The following is a 24,574-nucleotide window of genomic DNA, read 5'->3' on the forward strand; positions in this document are numbered from 1 at the left end:
CCCGCTTTACGTCCGCCCAATACCAAGTCTGGCTTAACGGAGTTGCGTTTATGGCGGCACAACTTGGCATTCCGCCTCCTCACGGCTTCAGGGCACCTCCACCGCTTCCGGGGGATGATTCGCCGGCGGGATAGTATTTTTTTTATTTTCTGTAAAATTGTATTTTAAATTATGCATATTTATTTTTTTAGAATTTTAATTATGTCTTTTTTTAAAAAAATTTAAGTTGTATTTTTTATGTTGTAATTTTATTTTATTTTTAATGAAGTGTGTTTTTTTAATTGAATTTGGTTGGAAATAAAAATTAAAAATGAAATTGAATGAATAGTAATTTAAGGGACAGGGGGTTGCAAGTTCCGTCCCTTAGTTTAATTTAAGGGACGGTTAAGGGACGGTTAAGGGACGGAGGGTTGCAGGTTCTGTCCCTTAGTTAATGAATGAAGTAAAAAAATAGAGTAGGGCCCGCAAATAGTAATTTAATTGACGGTTAATGGACAATTTAGTTATAGCGTTATGGATGGTGTTATATGCAATGAATGATGATGATTAAGGTAAATACGCGACAATTTTGTTGAATATGGAATCGAACTAATTAATTTGAACGGTTGAATCTATTTGGAAATCAATATCAAATTAAATTGATCGGGAATATTGTAGTTCGGTTTATGATAAAAAAAAATTATTATATTCACTCACGAATTTGTAACATGGGCGAACACAAAAATAAATGCAGATAGGACTTTCACTCTATATTTTTCTACTTTAATATGTATATTATATAAAAATTTATAATCACAACTATAATTTGCATAAATATGTAATACTGCATAAAATTAATTTAGTGGATAAATTTATTTTCTATTAGAACATTGAAATACGAAAGAAAAATCTCCAACCTCAACACCACGATAAATAAATAAATAAAAATTGCTTAGCTGAATTCTTCATATTCACATTAGTTTTTCCACTTTTTTTAACTTAGAGTTGAAGTCATATGAAATGATTAAATTAGTATATAGCCATAATAAAATATTCCAATGATGGACTGTACCTCCCGCTTCAGAAGTAGTACTAATTCAATAACACTGTACACTCCGTATCACTATTCGATGTTTCCGATCCGTCAAAATTTCCCAAATTCAATCGAAACTCTGATTTCGCGATTGTAAGAACTGCTGCGAAATCGGGTACCGCCTATTTTTGGCAACAATGGCGGAGGAGAAGGACGCCACGTCGGTGCCACTGAGTCAAAGCGTTGGCGAAGATGAAGAGGGGCGAGATCCTGAAGATCCGCTTAAACCTACTTCTACCTCTCCCGATTCTTCCACCCGTAGGGTTAGTGATCGTTTCACTTGCTATTTATAGAAATCTGTGCTTATTTATCGGAATGTGACCCGAGATTCCGTTTCTGACCGCTGCACTAGTATTTTAGCTGGGTATCTCACACATCCGGATTGATTTGAATAAGAATTTTATCATTCAGGATGTCAGGATGTAAACTGGTGATAACTGTAAAAGATTTCTAAATTGAAGCGTTGGATTAACATTTAATTCAATTCATCTGATCATCTCGATCAGTTATTTAAAATTCACTCCAATTTATTGTAGGGAGGAATTCATCTATAGCAAGCGCCATTCTTGTAATTGTCATCTTGTCGATCAATATGTTTCTAGGCAGCTGATAGCCCACGATTTTACTGATAAAAATAATTAAAATGAAAAGTATGCATTATTCTGAACCACTCAATTAAAAAAAGGCGAGGTGCCAAATAGTACATTTTCCCAATTTGATTACAGGGAATATCCTACCAAAATTCCCTGTAATTCATAAACAAGAAGGTTATTATCATTTATACCTTCTTTATTCATTTAAACTTTATTCACCGTATATGCATGATTACATGTGAATTTGTTTTAGCTGTTGCACCACAACAATTGTGAACTGGGTTGGTAATGGATGAATGGAACTGGACTTATTGTTTAGGCCTTCATGATGTTGAGAACAGTTGCAAATTGAAACCATTTCTAGACCTCTTATCGCCATGCTCTCAAAGTTTCAGCAATCAACAATGAACTTTCTGACATATAAAAAAGGTTACAGTGAGTAAAGGAGTAAGCTCTTAGTAATAGAATTGTAATATAACGAAAAAGGAGAACATGTTTTCTTTTTTGTTATAGTCACATATTTTAAGCAACTTTTGCAGTAGAATGGGCTGTCGATTACTTTGTCATTTTTTCTGTCTTCGCGTCTCCTAGATATTCCTCTTGGTGGAATGTAGGCGCCCCAACCCTGCAAATGGCTTTATGCCAGCTTAGTTGTCTTCATAGTTTGTTTTGTAAAGTTTTTTCTAGTGCAAGCGCTGTACCACAGTTCAGTTTCGTTGAATTGGTCCTACAGAAGCTGAGCGTTGGATATGGGGATTGTTGATTATGTTATGTTAGCATTACAGATGTTCTTCTGTAGACAACATTGTTATTTTTCAATTGATGTTGAAAGGGTTTATATTGTTTGTTGTTCAGGCTTGCTGTTTTGTTCTTCAAAGCTGGGTTTCAAAGAAGTTCATGACCGGATGGTACTTATTTACCTTACATCTTGCTGTAGTAATGCAAAATTACTCTGAAATTTGTCAGGTGTTAATTTTAAGATTGTGCTGAAATGCATTTCCAGTGTTGTTCTATTCCCAGTTGCTGTTACATTTTTTGTGACTTGGTGGTTCGTTCAATTTGTTGATGGTTTCTTCAGCCCTCTATATGAACAGCTGGGCATTGAGATATTTGGTAAGTACACTCTTTTTATATCCTACTGGCTACTCCCTCCACCCAATTAAATATGCAACATTGGGAATCAGCACGGAATTTTATGTAGTGTTGTTTTGTGTGTTAATGAAGAGAGTAGTAAAGTAAGAGAGATGAAAAAGTAGAGATAGAGTTATTTCCATTTTAGGAAAAGTTTTATTTTTAATGGGACAGAGGGAGTACATTTTTGGTTTTTTTGTATTGCCTTATTGAGCCAATTGAGAAGGCTACTGTTTGTACTGTTTGTAACCTCGTCTGTAGGAACTTCTAAAAAAAAGTAGGTCTAGGCATCAGTTACTGCTTTGTCAACATGCTCTACACAATATCTTCTTTCACCCATATAACTCCAGCAACTGGGAATTTATCAAATTGTTGAATTTTGCTTGAAAATGAATTTCTGATATTATCAGATATATTCCTGTTAACAGCTTCAGGAAAATTCAGAAATTCCTGAATTCCTGAAAAACATGTTGATGCTCTACCGGTTCTATTTCTCTATAAATATGGTATTTTTGAGATAAATTTTAACATCAACATGTTTTTCACTTGTAGTTATTTACTACTACTGGTATTTTTATTCATATTTCCTACTTTCAGAACTTGAATTATGGAGTACAAACTTTTTTGGATTTCTTGGACTGGCTTCTCATTTGATTGTGTTGTGTGCAGGACTTGGATTTGTCACATCATTACTTTTCGTGTTCCTTGTTGGCGTATTTGTTTCCTCATGGCTGGGAGCTTCAGTAATCTGGCTCGGAGAATGGTTTATAAAGAGAATGCCATTTGTTAGGCACATTTACTCAGCTTCCAAACAGATTAGCTCTGCTATTTCTCCTGGTAAAGAACAGAAATACTTGCCTGATTTGTGAATTTAGGCTCCTCAAAATGCAAATTTTTCCATCCACAACAAACTGTGCTATGCTTGCGGAGCCTTCATGCACTTTATACTTATCGATAGCATTTCTTCTACAGTTTATATTTCATGTTTAATGCTGTTTGAGTTTATACTTCATGTTCATTGCAGACCAAAATACTACTGCATTTAAGGAAGTGGCAATCATACGTCATCCACGTGTGGGTGAATATGCATTTGGCTTTATCACTTCCTCAGTCGTCCTACAGGTAGTAGAAGTACTAGTACTGTCTTCTTAACTTCTTATTGAGGATATAGTAAACAGATCTAGCAGTTGACTTAACTTGATAACAATCATTTTTTACATTTTTATTTTGTCTTCTAACACAGAGAGATGATGGAGACGAAGAATTATGCAGTGTTTTTGTCCCTACAAACCACTTGTACATCGGTGATATATTCTTGGTTAGTTCCAACGAGATTATAAGGCCCAATCTGTCTATTCGGGAAGGGATAGGTATGATACCATAACTGGGTTTAAATCTTCTGATTGCTGTTTTAAGAGTTGCTTTGTTGAATTTTTTCTGTAGCTGCATATATACCATCTTGAATTATCACCTGGGTTATACAGTGATGAAGTTACATGATAGATGTCTTATGTAAGTCATTGAACGATAAACCAAAGAACACAGTCCGAGGGCTATTCTATCAAGATAAATTGATATTATGTCCTACCAACTTATTAGATCCTTATATAGAACCTGTCTTGCAATGCAATTTCGTTGAGATCTGTCCCATCAAATTTGTGCCAAATAAATTCCCTTCAATCTTTCCTAACATTTTGATGCAAAACTGCAGAAATAATTGTATCTGGAGGAATGACTATGCCACAAAGGATCATGCCAATCTCTTCGATTGAAAGAGTTCCCCAACCAGGAGAAAGGATTCCCCTCTCCAGACTTGTGTAGGCAACGGCCAACTGATATAGCAGTTTTGCTGCTAAATCTCAGTGATGTTTGCACGTCATTTGGAGCTGAAACTGAACATGCAACGGGGTAGTCGAACAAACATCATTCGTACAAAGTAGAGTGTAAGAAGTTCTATCATGTTTTGATACTAGAAATGTGTAACAGATGTTATGTAGAGTTTATGCCACACTTGTGAATTGTAAACCTTTGAAGATGTTGTTGTGAAGCTTATTGATTGTGATTGCACAAAGGCATGTGAAGAATACACTATATAGTCTGTATACATGCAATTGTTGTATTTGATGCAGTTTATCAAAAGGGTGGAGTATTATTCAGTAAGTTCAGTTTGATCATTATCTTAATTAGGTGATTTGCATTAAATAACCATGTTGTTGTTGGTATCTATCAAATATAATCAGCCTCTGTTCCACAAGATTGCAAATTTGTATATATTTGATAGCTTCGTACATGATCCAATATTCCTTTTTGCTATTACTGTAAGCATGTACTCTCCCTCCATCCCTTAAATATTGTCACAGTTTGACCGGGCACGAGTTTTAAGAAATATAATGGAAAGTGGGGTGAAAAAGTTGGTAGATGTGGGTCCTACTTTTAAAGTATTAGTTTTATAATAAAATGTGAGTGAGAATAAGTTAGTGGAATATGGGGTCCACTACCAAAAATGGTAAAACGTGAAGAGTGAACTACACAAATGATACTTGATTTTTCACTTTCGCACATAAATGGTACCTGATCTTTATTTTATATCGTTTTTTGTACCTATTAATCACATTGATACCTGATGCAATTTTCACCACAATATGTCCCCTATACAAATACATTTTCTCATTTGTGTCATTAAGGATATTTTGGGCATACACAAAATTAGTACCAAAAGTGATATTATAATATTTTCTCTTATTCTCTTCACTCTTTATACTATTATTTTTAATCAATATTAATATTATAATTGTGATGTTATAAATTAATAATCTATTTATTTTTTTAATATCATTCAAATATACTTAATTTAAATTATAGTCATAATTATATTGAATTATTATTATAATAATATTATTGTTACAATACTAAAAACTAGCACTCCCTTCGTCCTCGAAAAATATGACACATTGTTAATGACACGGATTTTAATGTGAAATTGGTAAAGTAAGGGAGAAGAGAAAAAAGTAAGAGAGAAGTAGTGTTAGTGGAATGTGGGGTCCATATATTAGTAAGAGAGAAGGGAAAAAAGTAAGACAAAAGTTGTTAAAAACTTTTCTTTTTAAATGTGCTCTATTTTTCGTGGACAACAAAAAATGGTAAATGTGTTCTATTTTTCGTGGATGAAGGGAGTATTAATTAATAAATAATTATAGTACAATTATTTAAATATTGAATAATATAATATTATATAATAATAACTATTAATGGTATTATTATTATTATTATTATTTTATATTAAATTAATAACTACTCAATATAGTTAATAAAAATTTAAAATTGTGTTCATAATGATATAAATAATATTTTTAGTTAAGTGTTTCAACGAGGTATAAAATGATTTAACTAAAAATATTCAATTGATTAGTTAGTTTAAATAATTAATTTAATTAAGTGTTTTGTGCTTGTTTTATATTGTGAATACAATTAGATGTATGTATAAAATACTAAAAAGAAAGAAGAAAAAGAAGAGAAAAGAAAAAATAAGAAACATAAATTAAGGAGAAAAAAGAAAGAAGAAAATGTAGAAAAAAGAAAGAAGAAGAAATAAGAAAGGGTGAAAAAAGAAATCACATGTTTGGTACTATTTAATTAAAATTTCCAAAAATATCCTCTATAACAAAAAAATCACATGTTCGGTACCTATGATTATTTTTGTCACTGGGTACCAAAAATGATATAAAATAAATATTATATACCATTTATGTGCGAAAGTAAAAGATCAGGTACTATTTATGTGGTTCACTCAAAAGTGAAATGTGACAAATTTTGTGGGACGGGCGGAAATGGAAAATGTAACAAAATTTCAGGGACGGAGGGAGTAATATTCATGTTTAAATATTTAATCAATTTACGGTGTTGATTCTGGCAAATAACAGTTATTTTTACTTAATTATTTGTTTGGGGTTTTGTGATGGAAATTATTGGAATAATTTCATTTACTTATTGAGAAATTTTGTGAAATAATTTACTGAATGGAATCATAGTGACAGTCCAATTTTTGTGTTGTGAACAATTAACAAAAAATGAATTAGTTATAATTACGCGATGGGGTGTGTTATCCGTTGCTAATTCTTCTTAAGTTGCTAACTTGCTAACTCATCAATGCAATGTATTAAAAATGTCACCACGATGATACTGAAATGTCAACATAAACTTAAGTTGATATTTTAATACATTATGTTGATATTGATGTGATCGTATTGACATTTTTAATACACTACGTAGATGAGTTAACAAGTTAACAATTTAAGAAAAGTTAGCATTTTAACGCACCCCATTAGGCGATTAGGTTATTATTCTCTATTTTTGCTACTCCCTCCGCCCACAAAAATAGTTTCATTTGTGGGCGACATGAGTTTTAATGAGAAATTGGTAAATGAGAAAGTGAGAAAAAAAAGTTAATAAAGTAAGAGAGATTAAGAGAGAAAGTGGGTAGAGTGTGTGAGAGAGAAGAAAAATTCGAAAAAGTACAAGAGGAAATTTTTCTATTTTTGGAAATGAGACATTTTTTTGGACATCTCAAAATGGCAAAATGCGACTATTTTTCATGGACAGAGAGAGTACTATTTACTTTCTTGGATCATTTCAGGATCCCCAAGAGTGATATGATGCGAAGGTGTCTCGAATTTGATTAAACCATAAAATGAGTAAAGCTGAGCTAGAACTACTCAACATTACAAAATACTCCCTCAGCTTACAAAAGATGCCATACTTGCGGGACGGTATGAAATTTTAGGAGGTTTTGTTTTGTATGTTAAGTGGAGAGAGAAAATATAATATTTGCATTATTGTGAGTGAGAATTTTTTTCAAAAATGAAAATGTGACATCTTTAATGAGATAAATTAAAAAAAATGAGACATATTTTATGGGACGGAGAGAGAGTACTTATTGATCGAGATGGAGATAAATTTATGTATATACAAATTATAAATGGTTATGGAACTGATGATATGAAGATATAAGGTTCTAATCCCTCCATCCTTTAAAGATAGGAGAGAATTTAAAAAAAACATATTTTAATGCAAAATTACTATAGTAGAAAAAATATAAAAATAAAAAATGTTTAGATTATTGTTAGTGAAGACACTCCTCGTTACAAAGAAAAAATTACCAAAAATAAAAATTGATTAATTTTAAGGTACATGCAAAAATGACCAAAGTAGACTGACTATTTGGAGACCAAAAGAGTATTTGCTGGTCTAGCTGGATTACCCAATAATAATACTCTCTCTGTTCACCATTAATCGTTCTAATTTGACATTTTCGGCCGTTTATGAATAATTGTCTCGTTTGCTTTTTTACTATTTTTTTGGTAATGAACCTCACATATTCACTTTTTCATTAACTTTCCATTATATTTCTTAAAATCAGTGAATGTCAAGTTAATGTGAAACTATTAATATTGGGGTGCGGAAGGAGTAGAATGAAACTATTAATATTAGGCTACGGAGGGAGTAGAATATATCGAATTTGCCTTAATTACACTCTATTTTTGTTTTCAGTTTTATTTATTTTGATAATTTATACAAAATTTATTTCGTAGTAAATAGAGCGCACGTAAAATATGATTCTCCATTACACAGCTATCAATAGATATAAAAAAACAATTTATATATGCATGAAAAAAGATTTATTTTCAATATATAGGAGTATTTTACTTGCGATGAAAAACCAATGTCTGAAAAGTTTGGAAACAACAATGAAATACTACAATTTTTGAAGGGATGAATGTCAACATAATACTTACTTTACACATTCATTATATCTTCATTCTAAACCATTTTTTCTCTTCACATGCTAGATTTTTTTTCTTCACTTGAAATATTTCCCTTTTCTTTCTTATCATACATTTCCAGTCCCAACTCTTCTTTTGGGGAGAAGAATTCCTATCTTCACTAAATTGTGGAGTAAAAACAATTAAAATTTGAGGCACCAATCGCCCGACAAAACAAAATTCTTTCGAAATAAAAATCGAAACACCAAAAATGGGACGAGAGAAGCTAATTAATCTCTGGTGTCTAATTAATATCCCTAAACAAAAATCCATTCTTCTAAGAAACCAATGTCACGTCCTAACACGAAAAAAAAACTCTAATTAAATTGGTTGAGTAGACATGTACAAACTACCAATGGATCGAAACCTAGGTTTCTTGATGATGGGCTTCGCCTGCACAACACTTGTTGTTTTCTTCCTTTTACTGTTGCCGGACGAGTCGCGTTCGACATCGTCGTCGTCTCCGAAGAGCTGATTGAGCAGCTGCTGAACTACTTCCGCTGCCAATTTCATATCCTTCTGAGCCATCAAGATTAATTGCATGTGTGTGTTTTTGTAAGGAGAAAATTAAATGGGTTTCAATCCTTTTAAGTTTGATGATTCGAAGGGTTATATAATATATATATATATATATAAGGGAGTTTGCATGATAAGGAAAAGGGAAGGAGATTACGCGTTAAAGGGAGTGCGTGTTGTGTGTGTTTCTTGCTTGGGGAGAAACAGCACTGTCGGCTCCACGAAGTTTATAGGAAGCTACCTATATATAAATAATGTACACATTTTTGGGTGTTGCGTAATTATATAAAATAAATAAGAGGGAATATTTTTTTGGTCCACGAACTTTGCCAAAGTATCATTTTAGGTTCGTACACTTTGAAAATATCATTTTAGGTCCGTTAACTACAGGTTAATATCATTTGAGGTATTTTGAACTTTTTCCGGACAAAAATGTCCTTAAGGCCTTCAAAAGGCAATGTGGAAAATTCTTTCGCCACTCATCTTGCGTCAAAGACCTAGGATCCAACAATTTGTAACGCCAAATTTTTATATTTAAATTCAATTTGGATGGTAATTGATCTTCATTCTGAAATTGATATAAATAATACTCTGAATGACAATCCAAATTAATAGCTATCTAATTTCAAAATAAATAAATTAAATATAATTCACAAATTACCTATTGTAAGGTCTTAAAATGCAGTTTAAATTAAAAAATAAAATAAAGTATCAAGTCTCAATTCACTATTCATAAATAATTGGTCATCTAATAATTGAAAAACAACACATATTTTTTACAACAAATTTTAATTATATTTAATTCAGTTTGGATGGTAATTGAATTAAATAGTAGTAAAAAAATTATTGGACTCTAGGTCTTTGACGCAATATGAGTGACAAATGAATTGTCCAAATTGCCCTTAAAGGCCTTGAGGGCATTTTCATCCGGAAAAAGTTCAAAATACCTCAAATGATATTAACTTGTAGTTGACGGACCTAAAATAATATTTTCAAAGTTCACGGAGCTAAAATGATACTTTGACAAAGTTCGTGAACCTAAAAAGATGTTCCCTCAATAAATAATAGTACACTATATATGTTGGGGGGGGGGGGGGATTGTGAGTATTATGATAGTAACATTTTTTTGTATGGGAACCTTATAATAAAATTGTACGTAATTTATAAATTATTTGTAGTTAATGTATGAAACATTTGTATTGTGAAGCAGTATGTTAATATTTTATGGAGTAAATACTTTATACATTTATTATGCTCCATATATTTTATATTCAAGTTAAAGTTGAGACTCTTAAGTTGGGACGGAGGGAGTAATAAATAGTTAAAGTGGAGAGATGTTAAATAAGAGAGAGAATAATGTAGAGAAGACTCTCATCTACGTTATTCTCTCTATTATTTTATCATCTCTCCACTTTATGTATCATTTTTTAAAAATGAGTCTAGAAAATGAAATGTGATAATTTTTTTGGAATGTACTATCAAATCATTGTTATTATTGATATTAATAACAATAATATTATTGTGATGGTTGATACACTTAGAGCATCTACAATAGAGCGGACGTCCCGACGGACAAGCACTAGGACATTCCAAAAACACCTCATGTCACGTCACTAGGGCATCTCACTATACAGTAGCGGACAGGCACTAGGACATCCCGGCAGACAACAACAATAATAAAAATTCACAAATTCACAAGCAATTACGGAACTAAAATTTCGACATGAATACGTGCAGAGAAGTTCCAGTAATGATTTTATAAAAAAAATAGTACAATGCAACGAAAAAAAACAACAATTTAAACAAAGTACATCTTAATATGCCTTGAATTTGTATAGTTTGCCGCTAGCCGAACGGAGGTCTCGCTGTGCATGATATGTTAATGTTTTAGGCCTTCATTTCCGACGATCGTTGTGAATGATAATACATGCGTTAGCCGGTCGCTCGTCCGTGGTGCAAATGAAATGAAGTGCAACGAGCCGGATATATAGAGTTGAAATTAAAAAAAAAAACAAAAAAATCCCCTTGTCCGTCCGCTCGTCCTTCTAGAACCCACAATAGCGGACGAGCCGACGGACGAGCGCATTATCCGACGGACAACCTCTCGTCCGTCTGGCTCGTCCGTCGGGCGCTAACTGGTCCCAATAGTGGACGAGCACGATGGTCGAGCGGCTTGCCGATCGCTCGTCCGCCGACTCGTCCACTATTGTGGATGCTCTTAGTGATAAAATTCTTTTTTGATAGTGGTGAGTAATTTATATTATTGTGATGATGACATCAAATCATTGTTATTTATTGATATTAATTGAGTTTCAGTTTTATTTTAATTGAACAGAAAATTATTTTACGTTACTATCCAATATAATATGACCCTTCGTCCTAGACCAAAATAAAAAGTAATTCAAGCTTTCTTTTAATTTAATTTCCGTCTTTAAGATTTAATGTCCATGAATTAATTGAAGTCCTTTATTGGCTGTGTTTTTTTAATCTCGATTTGGAGTTAATACTGATGATTTTTTCCGAAGAAGTTTCGTATTGATGTTGGACGAAGAAGAAAAATTGAAGGAATATTAGGCGAGGAAGATCGTCGAAAGTGTCAGCTGGCTGGTCAATAGTATATATATAGCTATGTTTTGGTGTAACGACATCGTTTTATTAGATGGAACTAGGTCAATTTGTTTTCTTTCAAACCAACGGAAATCTGTTTTCATTTCAATCTAGGGTTATTGAAATTTTTCATTTGATGTGAATTATTTGAATGACTTCAATTATTGATGCCGTGGTCTTCGATCTTATACTTTATTTGGTCTTTATTTATGAAAACAAACCATTTCTTGTCGCTTTTCTTTTGTTGTATGTTTCTTTTCTTCAAACAATATGTCATATTACACTTTCAAAATAATCCGGTTTACATTTTGTCAAGAGTTCTTAATGCATTACTTATGTCCATTTTCAAAAAATAATTTACTTTCGTCATTTTGGTCTCGAAACAAATCTTCTCTTATTTTTTAAGATTTTTTCACCGCGTTATTACAGCATCAGTAATGGTGACCTATCTCTAGAGCCTATCTTCATGCAATGAGAGTCCATCCCAGAGCCTATCTCAGAGCCCATTTTATTTCCAAATCATCACTATTTTTATATATTTCACTTTTAATTGTTGGGGTAAATTAAAGACACCGTAATATACACAAAAAAACAAATTTTATTAAAAACAAAATAAAACATTCTACATTGAAAAACCTAAAAATAAAATAAGATAAAGATAGATAAAATGTGAATTGATGTAAAATTGCTGAAGTTGATATAACTGTGGAGAGAAGTAGAATTGAAATTGAGATTGGAAAGGGATGAATTAAATATTTTTAAAAAAGGGATATCGGCTAGGCCGATTGATCGGGCATGGGGGGAGGCGTTGGAGAAGGGAGATCGGCCCTCCCTCCGCAGTGGAGGCCGACGGGCACCGATGAGGTGGCCGATCGCTCGGCTGTGGCAATCAGCCACCATTGCCAATGCTCTTACGCTACTCTAATGATGTAGATCTCTTTATCCATGTAAAAATTTTACAACTATTTTTCTGTTTTTTATCTTCTAATTTACTAATTTTATATTAAAATTTGTGTACGGGGTATTTTTTAGGATATAAACAAAGTACTATTTGGGGCAAGTCTACATGCGAAGACTTTGCGTAATTTCACTTAATTCTTGCGACGACACAATATTCACAAAGTTTCTATATAAAGAGAAACAAAAAGAAAGAGGAAATGGTAAATATTTATAATCTTAAATACCAATGGAATGAGTCAAAAGCCGAACTTGGACTAAATCTATCCAATTTAATATTTCCTCCGTCCCACAATAATTGTCGCTCTTTTTCATTTCGGTCTGTCTCATAATAATTGTCATACTTCATTTTTAGGTCTCATATTCCACTAACTCACTTCACTCACATTTTATTATAAAATCAATATAAAAAAGTGGGTCTCACATTCCACTAACTTTTCTAACCAACTTTTTTTTATAGTTTTTAAAATGTGCCCACAATAAGAGTGACAATTATTATGAGACCGAGGGAGTATTAGTTAGATATGTTATTTAGAAACTGAAATCTACCTCAATTTTACATTTAAAGTAAATTTTAATATTTCATCCATAAAATTACTTAACATCTTCTTGAGTTAAATCATCTTAAATGTCATACCTTTATTACGTTATTTGTAATTACTACTACTCCTCATAACATTGTAATAATATCAATTAGTGCAACACATTAATGGTTTTGCAATTGCATTTTCAGATAAAATTGAAAGACTGAGATTGTTACATAGTTGTTGGATCTCTCTTTAACAATTTTTAAATTGTTTGAAATCACAACTAAATTTCCAATAATTAGCAGAAAAACACATACATATATTCCCATCCAGAGTTAAAGAATAAATATTTAACAGTATATAATCCTTTTTTCTTCACTTACATCTATCACCCTTTAAGGGCCATACTAAGACACCAAAAAAAAAACACATATCCAACAAAAGAATCAATGAAACCATATCCCAAAAACAGACATCAAGCAATCATTTGCCACTTCACATCTATACAATCTAAAATTGACTGAGAAACAGAGCAACGCTCCTTATTCTACCTTAAGCTACATCGGGAACCGGTCGGGACGGGGCAAAAACGTACCAGCAAACACGTCTGGCAGCTCAAGTAAACATCGATTCACAGCAACGAAGAGCTGTCCCTATATCTTGCTAATAGTCCGAGGACCGGACACCCCACCGCTCAATCGTCACAATTGAGCCCGCAGATCTCGAGGACCGGGCCGTCCCTCGAGACGAACGGGTTTATCCGGACCCACACGAGGGTTAGTATCGACGAGAGCAGGATGGACCATATGATGATCACGGTCGGGACGCCCTGTTGCTTCCCCATCAAACCCTTGAGGAATGGGTAGAGGTGCATGATGACCCAGATGGCAAAGAAGAGTCGGCCGAACAACGGCCCCCATGAGTCGTACCCGTTGTTTACAGCATCAGCGACTCCAACGACCACGGCAACGATGTTGATGATCAGGAGGGTTGTGGGCGGGATCAGCAACGACGTCCACTTGAAGAGGTAGAGCTCGGCGAATCCTCCGTCTTCGTCGCCTCCTTTCGAGGTGACGGTGAAGTTTGTGCTCACACCGGCCAAGACCTTGAGGAGCCCTTGGAAAAGCGCGAAGAGGTGGGAGGAGACGCCTCCAATCACCCAGAACTGCTCGTTTCTCCACCAGTCGTCAATTCCAACACCTCCCCATTGCATTTCAAGAATACCGGTTACAGCAATGGTGCCGAAAAGGGCAATGAATATGATGCTGGCATAATTACTAATCTGTAAAATTTGAACTAGGCGTTAGTTAAACACGAAAAGTAGCAAGATACACCGGACGATAGCTTATATGAAGCAAAAACGTAGAAAGCCAACTGAAAAGACGTACTTCAGGGACAATGAATTTCCCGGTAAGAAGGCAGATAGCTGGCAATGTGCAGTAAACAAGCAATGGAATCGAAGTCCATGGATAAACGACTGAGTTTATGTAGGAAAATCGTTCCAACCACTTCAATCCTCCGCCATATCCGTACCATATCGGGCAGTGTTTGCTTAGGAAAATCTCGACCGAACCAAGAGCCCATCGAAGAACCTGGTGAAGACGATCTGAAAGGTTGATAGGAGCGGATCCCTTGAATGCAGGCCTTTTCGGCATGCAGTAGACCGAACGCCAGCCATGGCAATGCATCTTAAACCCCGTCAAAATATCTTCAGTGACTGAGCCGTATATCCAGCCGACCTGGTTAGGAATTTGAGAAAGTTTAGATAAATCCACACAAGTCATATAAGACAGCAGAGTGAACACAAACAACACTATACCTCTTTTCCCCATTCCGTCTTATCTTCATACCCACAGCTAATGACATGGATGGCTTCCTGCAATAGAGATGTAGAACTAACGGGATTTGTCATCCCGCCAGCTTCTAGAAGTGTCGAAGCCACAAAAACAGGTGACTGACCAAACTTCTTCTCGAGTTTCTCTTGGGAGATGGGCGGTCGATCAACAGTGCTTACTGCTATACAATACAAAAGAAAATCTACTTCAGCAGAAAGTATTTCCGAATGTTTCATTGAACGATTAAATCTACAGTGAAAATTCTACCTTCAATTCCTTCTTCTATGGTTTCAAGAGCGTGTACTTGCTTTGATGCCTCTTTGTGCTTAGACTTCTTATTCTTATCTTTCTTTCCTTTCCCCTTCTTGTTCTTCCTTGAACCACAACACAAACAGCACCACTTCGGCCAGCAGTTACACGTCTTGCTAGGTGCCTTCTTTTTGGCAGGAGCATCGAATCCATATAGTGCTTGCCTTCTGAAGACACACCCAGTTCCGACATATATAGGTCCTTGCAGACCATCCAACCCTTTCATATTAATCTGCACATAAGTTCGAGAGTTATGTCATGCTCGACGGCGTGGATGATGGAACAAGCATAGAGAATGAGAGAGGATATACATACATCGAAAAACACGACATTACGATTAGAATATCTATCGTGCCTATCGATCCCATCAAATCTTTGGGGAAACTGCACATAGCATACTTTCTTTCCTGAGGTGGGATCCATAAGGAAACACATAGCTTCTCTCAACGCCTTGCTATTGTTAATGTAGTGATCACAGTCGACATTTAGAAGATAAGGAGCATTTGACAGAACCGCAGAAACCCGTATCTGTATAATGTACAGAGAACAAGTTCAGTAACAAAGTAAACCTTTTCTCTTTGCATGTATAATAGAAAGGCATTAGGCATTCACCAGTGAATTCATAGCACCAGCTTTCTTGTGATGATCAAAGCCGGGTCTCTTTTCACGTGAAACGTATACCAGACTAGGGAGCTCATTACCTTCAATGTCACGAACACCTTCATGGCCAAGGAATACCTGTTGAAAAAGCAATCAGTAATCAAAGCCAACGTAAGAACAAAAAGAATGACACCATTGCGCCAAAGTGCTAAATAAAGATAGATTTACACAATTTTTTTGCTTGTCACGGCAAGTAAAGACGCCTACTCCTAAAAGCAACAAAATGTCAACAAAAGCTAACATGACAAAACTCTGATGCCAGTGTCCCTTCGAGTCAAGTAATTCGCTTTTCTGAAACCAATTTATGCCTACAGAATAGGGCATGCATCATAAAAATCTAACATCTATAGCCTGTAGAGTCAATTTAGTGGCCTCACTCAGCATTGAGCCAACTACTACTTTCTTTGTACGTAAAATCACACACTACATAAGTAAAGCCAAGAAAATTTAGTAGTTGTGACTCTCACCAACCTGAATCATACCAGGATGGTCCCTGACATTGTTACCGGGCCAGGGTGTTCCATCCTGCATGGTCCAACCTTCCTCAGGAACCTTCTCAGCCATGGCCACCAAACGATTAATCCGAACTTTGAACTCTTCATATTCTCTCTGTGCAAGAGAAAGATATCAGAAACCCATCCACTCAGTTTATTCGATATGATAAAAACTGAATCTTGATCAATGAGCTCATGTGAAGAATATGGAGGTGTTCATTTTTCTTTTGTTTTGTGTGAATCTCAGCAAGTAACGATAACATAGTTACATAGATAATACCAACCTTCATTGCACGCCTTTCTCTAACAAAGGAGGGATGAACTTTATTCTTCAAATAGTCTATCTTCTGAGAGAAATACCATTCGGGAGCACGAGGTTCGATATTGAATTTCTTGCTGAAGGGAACCCATTTCCGAGCGAACTCAGATGTCTCAGAAAGTGCTTCAAAAGTAAGCATGGCTGCACCATCATCTGACACGTAGCATGATACTTTGTCAACTGGATAATCCGAAGCAAGGATGGAGAGAACTGTGTTTGCCGTAATTAAAGGAGGTTCTTTCATGGGATCTACTGTGCTGACAAAGACGTCAACGTCTGCTAATTCTGATGGCTTTCCTTCTTTTTCATACCTATAAAAAGTTCAAGCAACGTTGCAACATCAGCAGAGAAAGTACTTCAATGGTTCAAGATGAAGACTATTACTATAATAATAGAAGATGCTCAAAACAAGAAGCAAAAATGACTACAAAATGTGTATAGAGAGAGAGATGGTGCTTACCGAAGCGAGAGTCGATCAAGGTAAGTTTCTCGCTCAATAGGACACCACTTGGGGAACTGATCAAGTATCCATGACGCAGCAAACCATATCTCACAGATAACTGAAGTCATCCACAAGCCATATGCACCAGGAACAGGATGGCGAATCCTATAGTGAAAAAACAAGCCAAGTACCGCAAGACGCAGGATAATTACCATTCGGTATGGATTTATCTTGCTTGAAGAAATGGGAAGTTTCCTTGAAAGTGGCTGTCTCCCTTCATCCATCCTATATAGAGTTTAAGATAGTGAGATACAAATGTAGAGTTATTATAAACAAAGATAATCACCATTTATATATCACACTTCTACGCCTGAAAATACAAGTAGTGGTTCAACAACCATTATCTCGCACAATATCTAGAAGATAACTAACAGAAGCCAGAATTACATACATTTTGGATTTGTGTTAGTTATAGCCTCAAAAAATATTATAGATAGCATACAAAGGACAGAAAGATGAGCCATTTATGCAAGTTGTTAATGACTGTTATAGAACGCAAAGAAGTGCTCACATAGGCAAATCTGCACCAAAATCACCCTCACCCCCTTGATGTTTGACCACTTGAAGTTTTTCATTTTGCCTTCTCCTCCATTCTTCCATCCGATCCTTCCACGCAACACTTCCATAGCCATATACTGCAAGATCTTTCTCTGGGGCCATGGGCCGGGGATGCACTGCAACATCAGAATAATGAGTGAATAATATTACACAAACTAAAAAGGCTTACGAGATGATGTTGTACCAGGAGTAGTCCCATGAATTCCGTTCACATGACTGGAAAATGGGGGTACTATTATAGCATTCTGATTATGCGCAATCTCAAGATCCTAATACATAACCAGAAGACATTAAGGCCAATGTGATACAATAGAATAATACACACAAGCAAATATACAGAGAGAGAGAGAGAGAGAGTCTAGATTATTCAGTACCTCTTCGCCATACGTCAAAAGAGGGATATCAACACCCTGAGATGAATCATGTTTAGAGGAGGTGGCTGATCCAGCTAAACCACCATAGATCGATCCTACTGCACCACCTGTTTGGGTAAAGCCTAAAGGCTCGCTCTTTACATAATCAAACTCATTTTCCAAATCATCAATACCATCTTCATCTTCATCACCCTCAACCCTAGCAAACCCTATGGTACAAAGGCATTTATCAATAAGACATTTACACAACAGAGCAAGGTTTCAGCTCTGAACAACCATTTGCAATAAGAGAATCTTAGGCAGACTCACCTTTAATGCGCTTGTATCTGGTCTTGCATTGAGGACAGGCCTGAATTCCCTCTCTTCTCTCATACTCGTAGCAAGTTCTACAAACGGGTAAACCGCATTCATTGCAGGCAACAAAAGGCTCTTCATTTATTATCTCCACTTCATCCCCGCAAATTTGGCATGTTTGCCCACTCAGTTCATGAACTGCCTTAATCTATAAAATCGAAAAGAAATCAGGAACGTGATTCCATTAGTTTCTCATCCTTAACTATGGCCACAAAGCAACATAAATGGCTTTCCCTGGCCTCTATTCAACCATACTCAACAAGCACGCATTCATGGAAACAGTCCTCACCTAGCCTAGCCACTTGCAATATAGCTCATAAGGCCATTTACTGTAACTTGGGAAGTTCTAATCAAACATTTTTCTGTAAAAGTTCTTAACTTTTCATGCTATAACTAGATATTCTATCACTTATGAGAAAGAAATAATCTTCTTTTTTCAGCACTCTCCTCTTAGCTTAGAACTCATATGATGAAAGAAATTTAGATTACTTTCACTTTAAAACCAAGAAATATAGTAATCATAGTGGCAGATTGATAGAAACACAATAAAATATGTACACTCATATTCTTACTATTTCAAGTAGAGAAGTTAAACAGAGCAAAATCACTTAAAAAGGGGGGAAAGGTTAACTAAACAACCCTCACAATTACATCTCAATGCAAACATCTAAACCTTTTGCAATCAAAAGATGATCTCTAATCCCAATCCCTAATTCACACAATCAACTAAGCTACAGACAAATTCAACACTAACGAACACCTAAATCTACATGTGAATCACAAGAAGCAAGAAGAGGGAAATGGGGTATCAACAGAGATGAAACAACAAAAACCAAAATGAGGGTTTATCCAAATACTCACTCTCCCAATTTCATCAGCATTAATCAGCACAAACTCATTTCTGTTGTGAGAACCAGCAACAAGCCTCCCTCCTGTGTTCATCGCCATAATCCCAAAAACACAAATCTGCCAAAAATCCCAACTTTTGGTATCCCACTTCAGAAATTTAATCCCCTGCGTTGGAGAAACAGCTGGGATTTCTCCAACCAGTCAGCAATTCTCCTTTTTTCCCCCAAATCTAAAATCTTTTGCAAAAACCACACTTAAAACCCCTCAAGATTTAGCTCCAAATGCCTCAATGCAGCTGCAGATTCTTGCTTTTCTGTGCCCAAAATCTCAATCAGATACACCTAATCCACCTCGAGATTTATCCTTGGCGAGCAATTGCAGATAGAAAAGGATAGATTTTGGGCTCAAAATCTGGTCTTGCTAACCGATAATAAACCCCATCACAAATCACCACATTGGGGAAAACACACACAAAAAATCTAATTGGAGAAAGGAAAAAAGAGAAGGGACTGATGAAAATGAGGGGAAACTACTACACATTATTCTGGAAACGAAAAGGTGTGTTGTGTGTTCAATGGAAATGGGAAAAATATAATTAATGAAATAATTAAAGTTTTTTTCTTTACAAGCTATCGCTCCACTGTAATGTACCTGGAAAGACGATAGACTTTTTTATAGTCTTGATTGAAAGAGATGGAGAGAGATAGATAAACTAGCCGGTGTCACTATGTGTAGGAAAGGACACATTTGGGTGGACTTCAATTCTTTATTAAATTACTATTCATTACTGAAACTATTAGATCCTCTCTCTCTCTAAATTAATTGAAAAAAGTAGTGTGTGAGTGAGGGACAGAGATAGATTTGGGTAGACTTATTCTGTATTAGTACTATAAAATAATTAATATTTATAAATAATTAAGCCCTATATATAATTAATGTCAGAAGAAAATATACAAGAATATAAAATGTTTGTGCGTGTGTGTGAAAATGGTGGATGCTAGCTTTGAGTAGGCCCCACTGGAGTTGGTACAGTAATAAAGGTGTATGTGCTATCCAGCTAAGATTGGATGTCTGCTTCTTGTGGTTGTACATTTCCTTCGTTTGGATGTACCTTCTTATTTTATTTTATTATTATTTCAGATTTATGCATTTTTTTGTAAAATAATTCAGTCAATTCAAGAATATGTTATAGAGAATGTTTTCAGAATCACATATTCACATGGAGTAATTGTTTTTAGTCAATTTCATATAAATATTTATATTTATATGGGGTAGTGATTTAGAGAGGGAAAGGTGCAGAATTTATTTTGGATGCTCTTCTATTGCCAAATGAGTTAGATAAGAATTAAAAACGCGTTAAAACTTAAAATAGAAACCGCGTAAAAAGATCGTACGTATTTATTGAAATTATAATAAGTTTTTTAAAAATGTATAGAAATAATAATGCTAAATGTTTATTTTTGATAAAATAAAAATAAAATGTACAAAGTTAATTTAATCCCCTTTGGTGGAGAAAATCATATAAGCATTTCTCATACTTTAATTGCACAAAATAAAGAAAGGGAACAAAATAAAAGTTCTAAGGATCTGTAATTATGGTATGGACAATTTTAAATTTTATATTTTAAATCTGAGACCATTAAATTTTTTTTTTCCATTTATATAATCTGGAGTTTAATCCGCATACTATCTATTCATCTAAGTGTAATTTTGTAAAATGTGAGATGTTTTTCTTTCAAAAAAATGTGTAAACATCTTAAGGTAATGGGTTAGCCAAATCACTAGTCAATTTATAAAAGTTGGGATTAATATAGGACCACAGTTTCTTAAAGAATAAGGACACTGTTTAGCTGTCAACTTTTCATTTTTACAGGTTTTATTTTATTATTTACTTTTATTATAGAATGTGGATTGGTTGGCATAAGAATTTGACTCACCTTTAGAGCAACCACAATAGAATGGATATCCTTGCGGAAATCCCAAAAATAACTCTTGCCATGTCATAAGAACATCCCACAACACTGCCACATCATAAGGACATCTCACTGCACAATAGCGACCATCCCCAAAGACTTCCCGACGGACATCCCAATAATCAAAATTCACAAATTCAAACAAATATGCAATTATACGGAATTAAAATTTTGACACTAATACGGAGAAAATGCAATCATTTTATTTTTAAAAAAACCATACATAATTACATACGTTGTTCAACGTGCACCCCTCCGCACCCACAACTCTTCAATTATATCATTGTGGAGTCAAATATGAGCTTCTTGTTGGCACATGTCGGCAAATGCACGGACCCGATCGGTGTTCCCATGAGGTATCCCCATTCGTACATTGGCAGTGGCCACGCCATGGCTTGGACCGGCAGCATCAACATCATCATTGGTCCAATCAGTCAGCGCTGAACCTTCATTTTCGACAATCATGTTGTGCATGATAATACATGTGTACATGACATCAGCGATGCACTCAGGATAACACAGCCGTGTTGGACCCTTCATTGCCGTCCATCGAGCCTGTAGCACACCAAAGGCCCGCTCCACATCCTTGTACGCCGCCTCCTGTCGACCCGCAAAGTAAACCTTCTTTTCATCTATTGGACATCTGATCGTCTTCACAAAGACGGGCCAACTAGGGTATATCCTATTCGCCAAATAGTAGCCCATATCGTGTTGGTTTCCATTGGCGACGAAACTGACGGCCGGACCAACGCCCATGCACTCCTCATTGAAAAAGGGCGACGAATTTAGGACGTTGATGTCATTGTTCGACCCGGCTACTCCAAAATACGCATGTCAAATCCATAGCCAGTAGTCAACTACGGCTTCGAGGATCATCGTCGGATTCTTGCTTTTGAAGCCGGTCGTGTACAACCCTTTCCAAGCGGCGGGGCAGTTCTTCCACTCCCAATGCATACAATCTATGCTGCCCAACATTTCCAGAAACTCGTGCTGATTCCCGTGCATATCCATCAGAACCTGACAGTCTTCGGGGTAGGCTTCCGAAGATACCTTTCCTCGTATATCTCAATAACGCCCTGACAAAAATACTTCAGACACTCGCGGGCAGTCGTCTCGCCGATGTGGAGGTACACGTCGAACATGTCGGTCGCGCCTCCTTATGCCAGCTGCCTGATTGCGGCAGTGCACTTCCGTATAGGCGTGTGACCGGGTCTACCACTCACATCCTCCCTGAACCTGAAATACATGTATCGACGCTCTATAGCATTCACGATACTCATAAATAGCGGCCGGTGCATCCTAAAACGCCGCCGGAAAAAGTTCTCCCCAAACCGCGGCTCCTCCGCGAAGTAGTCCTCAAACAACCGACAATGTGTAGCGATGTGGTCCCGGGATACTACAGCTCGACGATGGATGGGGCAAGGTACCACCGGATGCAGCTTCTGCTGCAGGTGCTCTTGTACCTGATGATTTATCTCGGCGGACGAATAAGCCCGCAACCGTTCATTAATTTGCCGCCTTGTGTCAGCAGCATCCCCACCACTACCACTACCACCACCACTATAGCCATTTTGGATCTACCGATAGAAACATAGAGAGAAAGAATAGAAACTCGTTAATACAAGTGGTGCGAATGAAATGAAGTTGAACGAGCTGTATATATAGAATTTTTTTAAAAAAATCAAAATTTTGGGACGTCCGTCATGTCGCCACAATAGCGGACGTCCGCGCACACCCCGCGGACAACCTCTCGTCCGCAAGGGACGTCCGCGACCGCCTCCGACGATGCAATAGCGGGCATCCGCCGGGAAGTCCGCTATTGCAGATGCTCTTATCGCATATAGAGTAATTAATTAAGTTATTATTCTATGATTAATTATCTACTAAGTGGAGTAATAAGTAGGGGTGATTTAGTAAGTTAATTACTTATATCTATTGACTAACAGTACTATAGTACTAGTATGGCATGCCTTCAAAAATAATATAGCAGCGTACTCATTAATTGATATTATAGGGTGCATCAAACTGCAACTAGATTCTCAATTGGAGTACAAAATAAAGAGTACGGAGTGTTTAATAAATGTAGTGAAAAATTGATAGGAAAAAATTAATGAAACGTCTTACTTTTTATATGTTACTAATAAAATGCGAATAGAATGAGTTTATTATCAAAGAGAGTAATATGGGTATAAATTAATTAGGAACGGATTAAAAAGGAAATTGATGTCAATTAACACGGACGTGAGAATATATAAAATTTGGATGGATGATAGTAATATCATAGTATTACTACTATAAAATCATATCATAATGGATATATTAACTTCTCATCAAAAGGTTAATAATGTCTAAATCTTATACTATTAAGATTGAGAAAATAATGGAAGATATGAAATTTTAGGCGGTAAATCTACTTCCACTAAATGCAATCCAAAAAATATGATGACACAATTTGATTATCACAATATTGTAGCTTTCGTCGTAGCAAGAATGCAAGATCTTGATCAATGATATTCTTTTTTTTATGCATCTCTTGGTATAGGTTTCACAAACTTTCATGATTCACGCTTCTTGTCACTTAGAAATCCACGATCACAAACTCTTGTTTGATGATATGATTAACCCTGAAAGATGTAAAAATCATGTCATACTATTTTCGTCCCTCGGCAGCTGAGTTATATTCCTTTTGGGTTTGTCTCACATGCTGAGTCATTTCATTTTTAGCGAAAAACAATATTTCCTCCGGCCCACTAAAGATGATCCACTTTCCTTTTTGGTTTGTCCCAACCAAGATGACTCATTACTAAAAATGGAAATATCTTTCTCTTCTTACTTTAGTCCCTCTACATTTCTCAACCTTTTTTCTCCCTTTTTTATTCTTCTTTTACTTAACTTATTTAAAATAATTTTCTTAAATATCATGTCGAAAAGAAACACCTCTATTACGTAGGAACGAAGGGAATACTTATCAGTGTTATAAGTGGAATCAAATACAACATCACCAAATACATAATAAACTCTCTTTGAGTTAGGATCTACTTATAAACATTTATTGAACCTATTACCTAAATTGTCTCATAGTCAAAGAAAAATGTTGAACTTTTGTCTTTCTCAAATATAAAGAA

The 24,574-nt window shown here is 35.5% G+C and overlaps 2 protein-coding genes across 3 annotated transcripts; one reads left to right on the plus strand and one right to left on the minus strand.

The window, feature by feature from the left end:
- Positions 1-1,051: 1,051 nt before the first annotated feature.
- On the plus strand, positions 1,052-4,956 carry LOC121777569 (protein LIKE COV 2-like). The gene is made up of 7 exons (XM_042174866.1): positions 1,052-1,335; positions 2,521-2,573; positions 2,669-2,778; positions 3,466-3,633; positions 3,821-3,918; positions 4,040-4,166; positions 4,508-4,956. Exons 1-7 carry the CDS (start codon positions 1,210-1,212, stop codon positions 4,615-4,617), a joined length of 792 nt encoding a protein of 263 aa, XP_042030800.1. The 5' UTR covers positions 1,052-1,209; the 3' UTR covers positions 4,618-4,956.
- Positions 4,957-13,520: 8,564 nt separating this feature from the next.
- LOC121776483 (cellulose synthase A catalytic subunit 5 [UDP-forming]-like) lies at positions 13,521-20,199 on the minus strand. 2 transcript variants are annotated; one of them, XM_042173659.1, is made up of 14 exons: positions 19,489-20,199; positions 18,583-18,775; positions 18,274-18,482; positions 18,084-18,168; positions 17,853-18,015; positions 17,300-17,566; positions 16,805-17,150; positions 16,498-16,635; positions 15,979-16,104; positions 15,682-15,894; positions 15,325-15,598; positions 15,042-15,235; positions 14,611-14,961; positions 13,521-14,504 (listed from the first exon to the last, which is right to left on the minus strand). In XM_042173659.1, the coding sequence occupies exons 1-14, from the start codon at positions 19,573-19,575 to the stop codon at positions 13,917-13,919; spliced, it is 3,234 nt and encodes a 1,077-aa protein (XP_042029593.1). In that variant the 5' UTR covers positions 19,576-20,199; the 3' UTR covers positions 13,521-13,916. The 2 variants fall into 2 exon arrangements, with proteins under 2 accessions (XP_042029593.1, XP_042029591.1); XM_042173657.1 differs by having other exon boundaries at positions 15,042-15,238; positions 19,489-20,197.
- Between the last annotated feature and the right edge of the window lie 4,375 nt (positions 20,200-24,574).

This window comes from Salvia splendens, chromosome 18, assembly GCF_004379255.2.
Source record: "Salvia splendens isolate huo1 chromosome 18, SspV2, whole genome shotgun sequence".
NCBI classification, from domain to species: domain Eukaryota; kingdom Viridiplantae; phylum Streptophyta; class Magnoliopsida; order Lamiales; family Lamiaceae; genus Salvia; species Salvia splendens.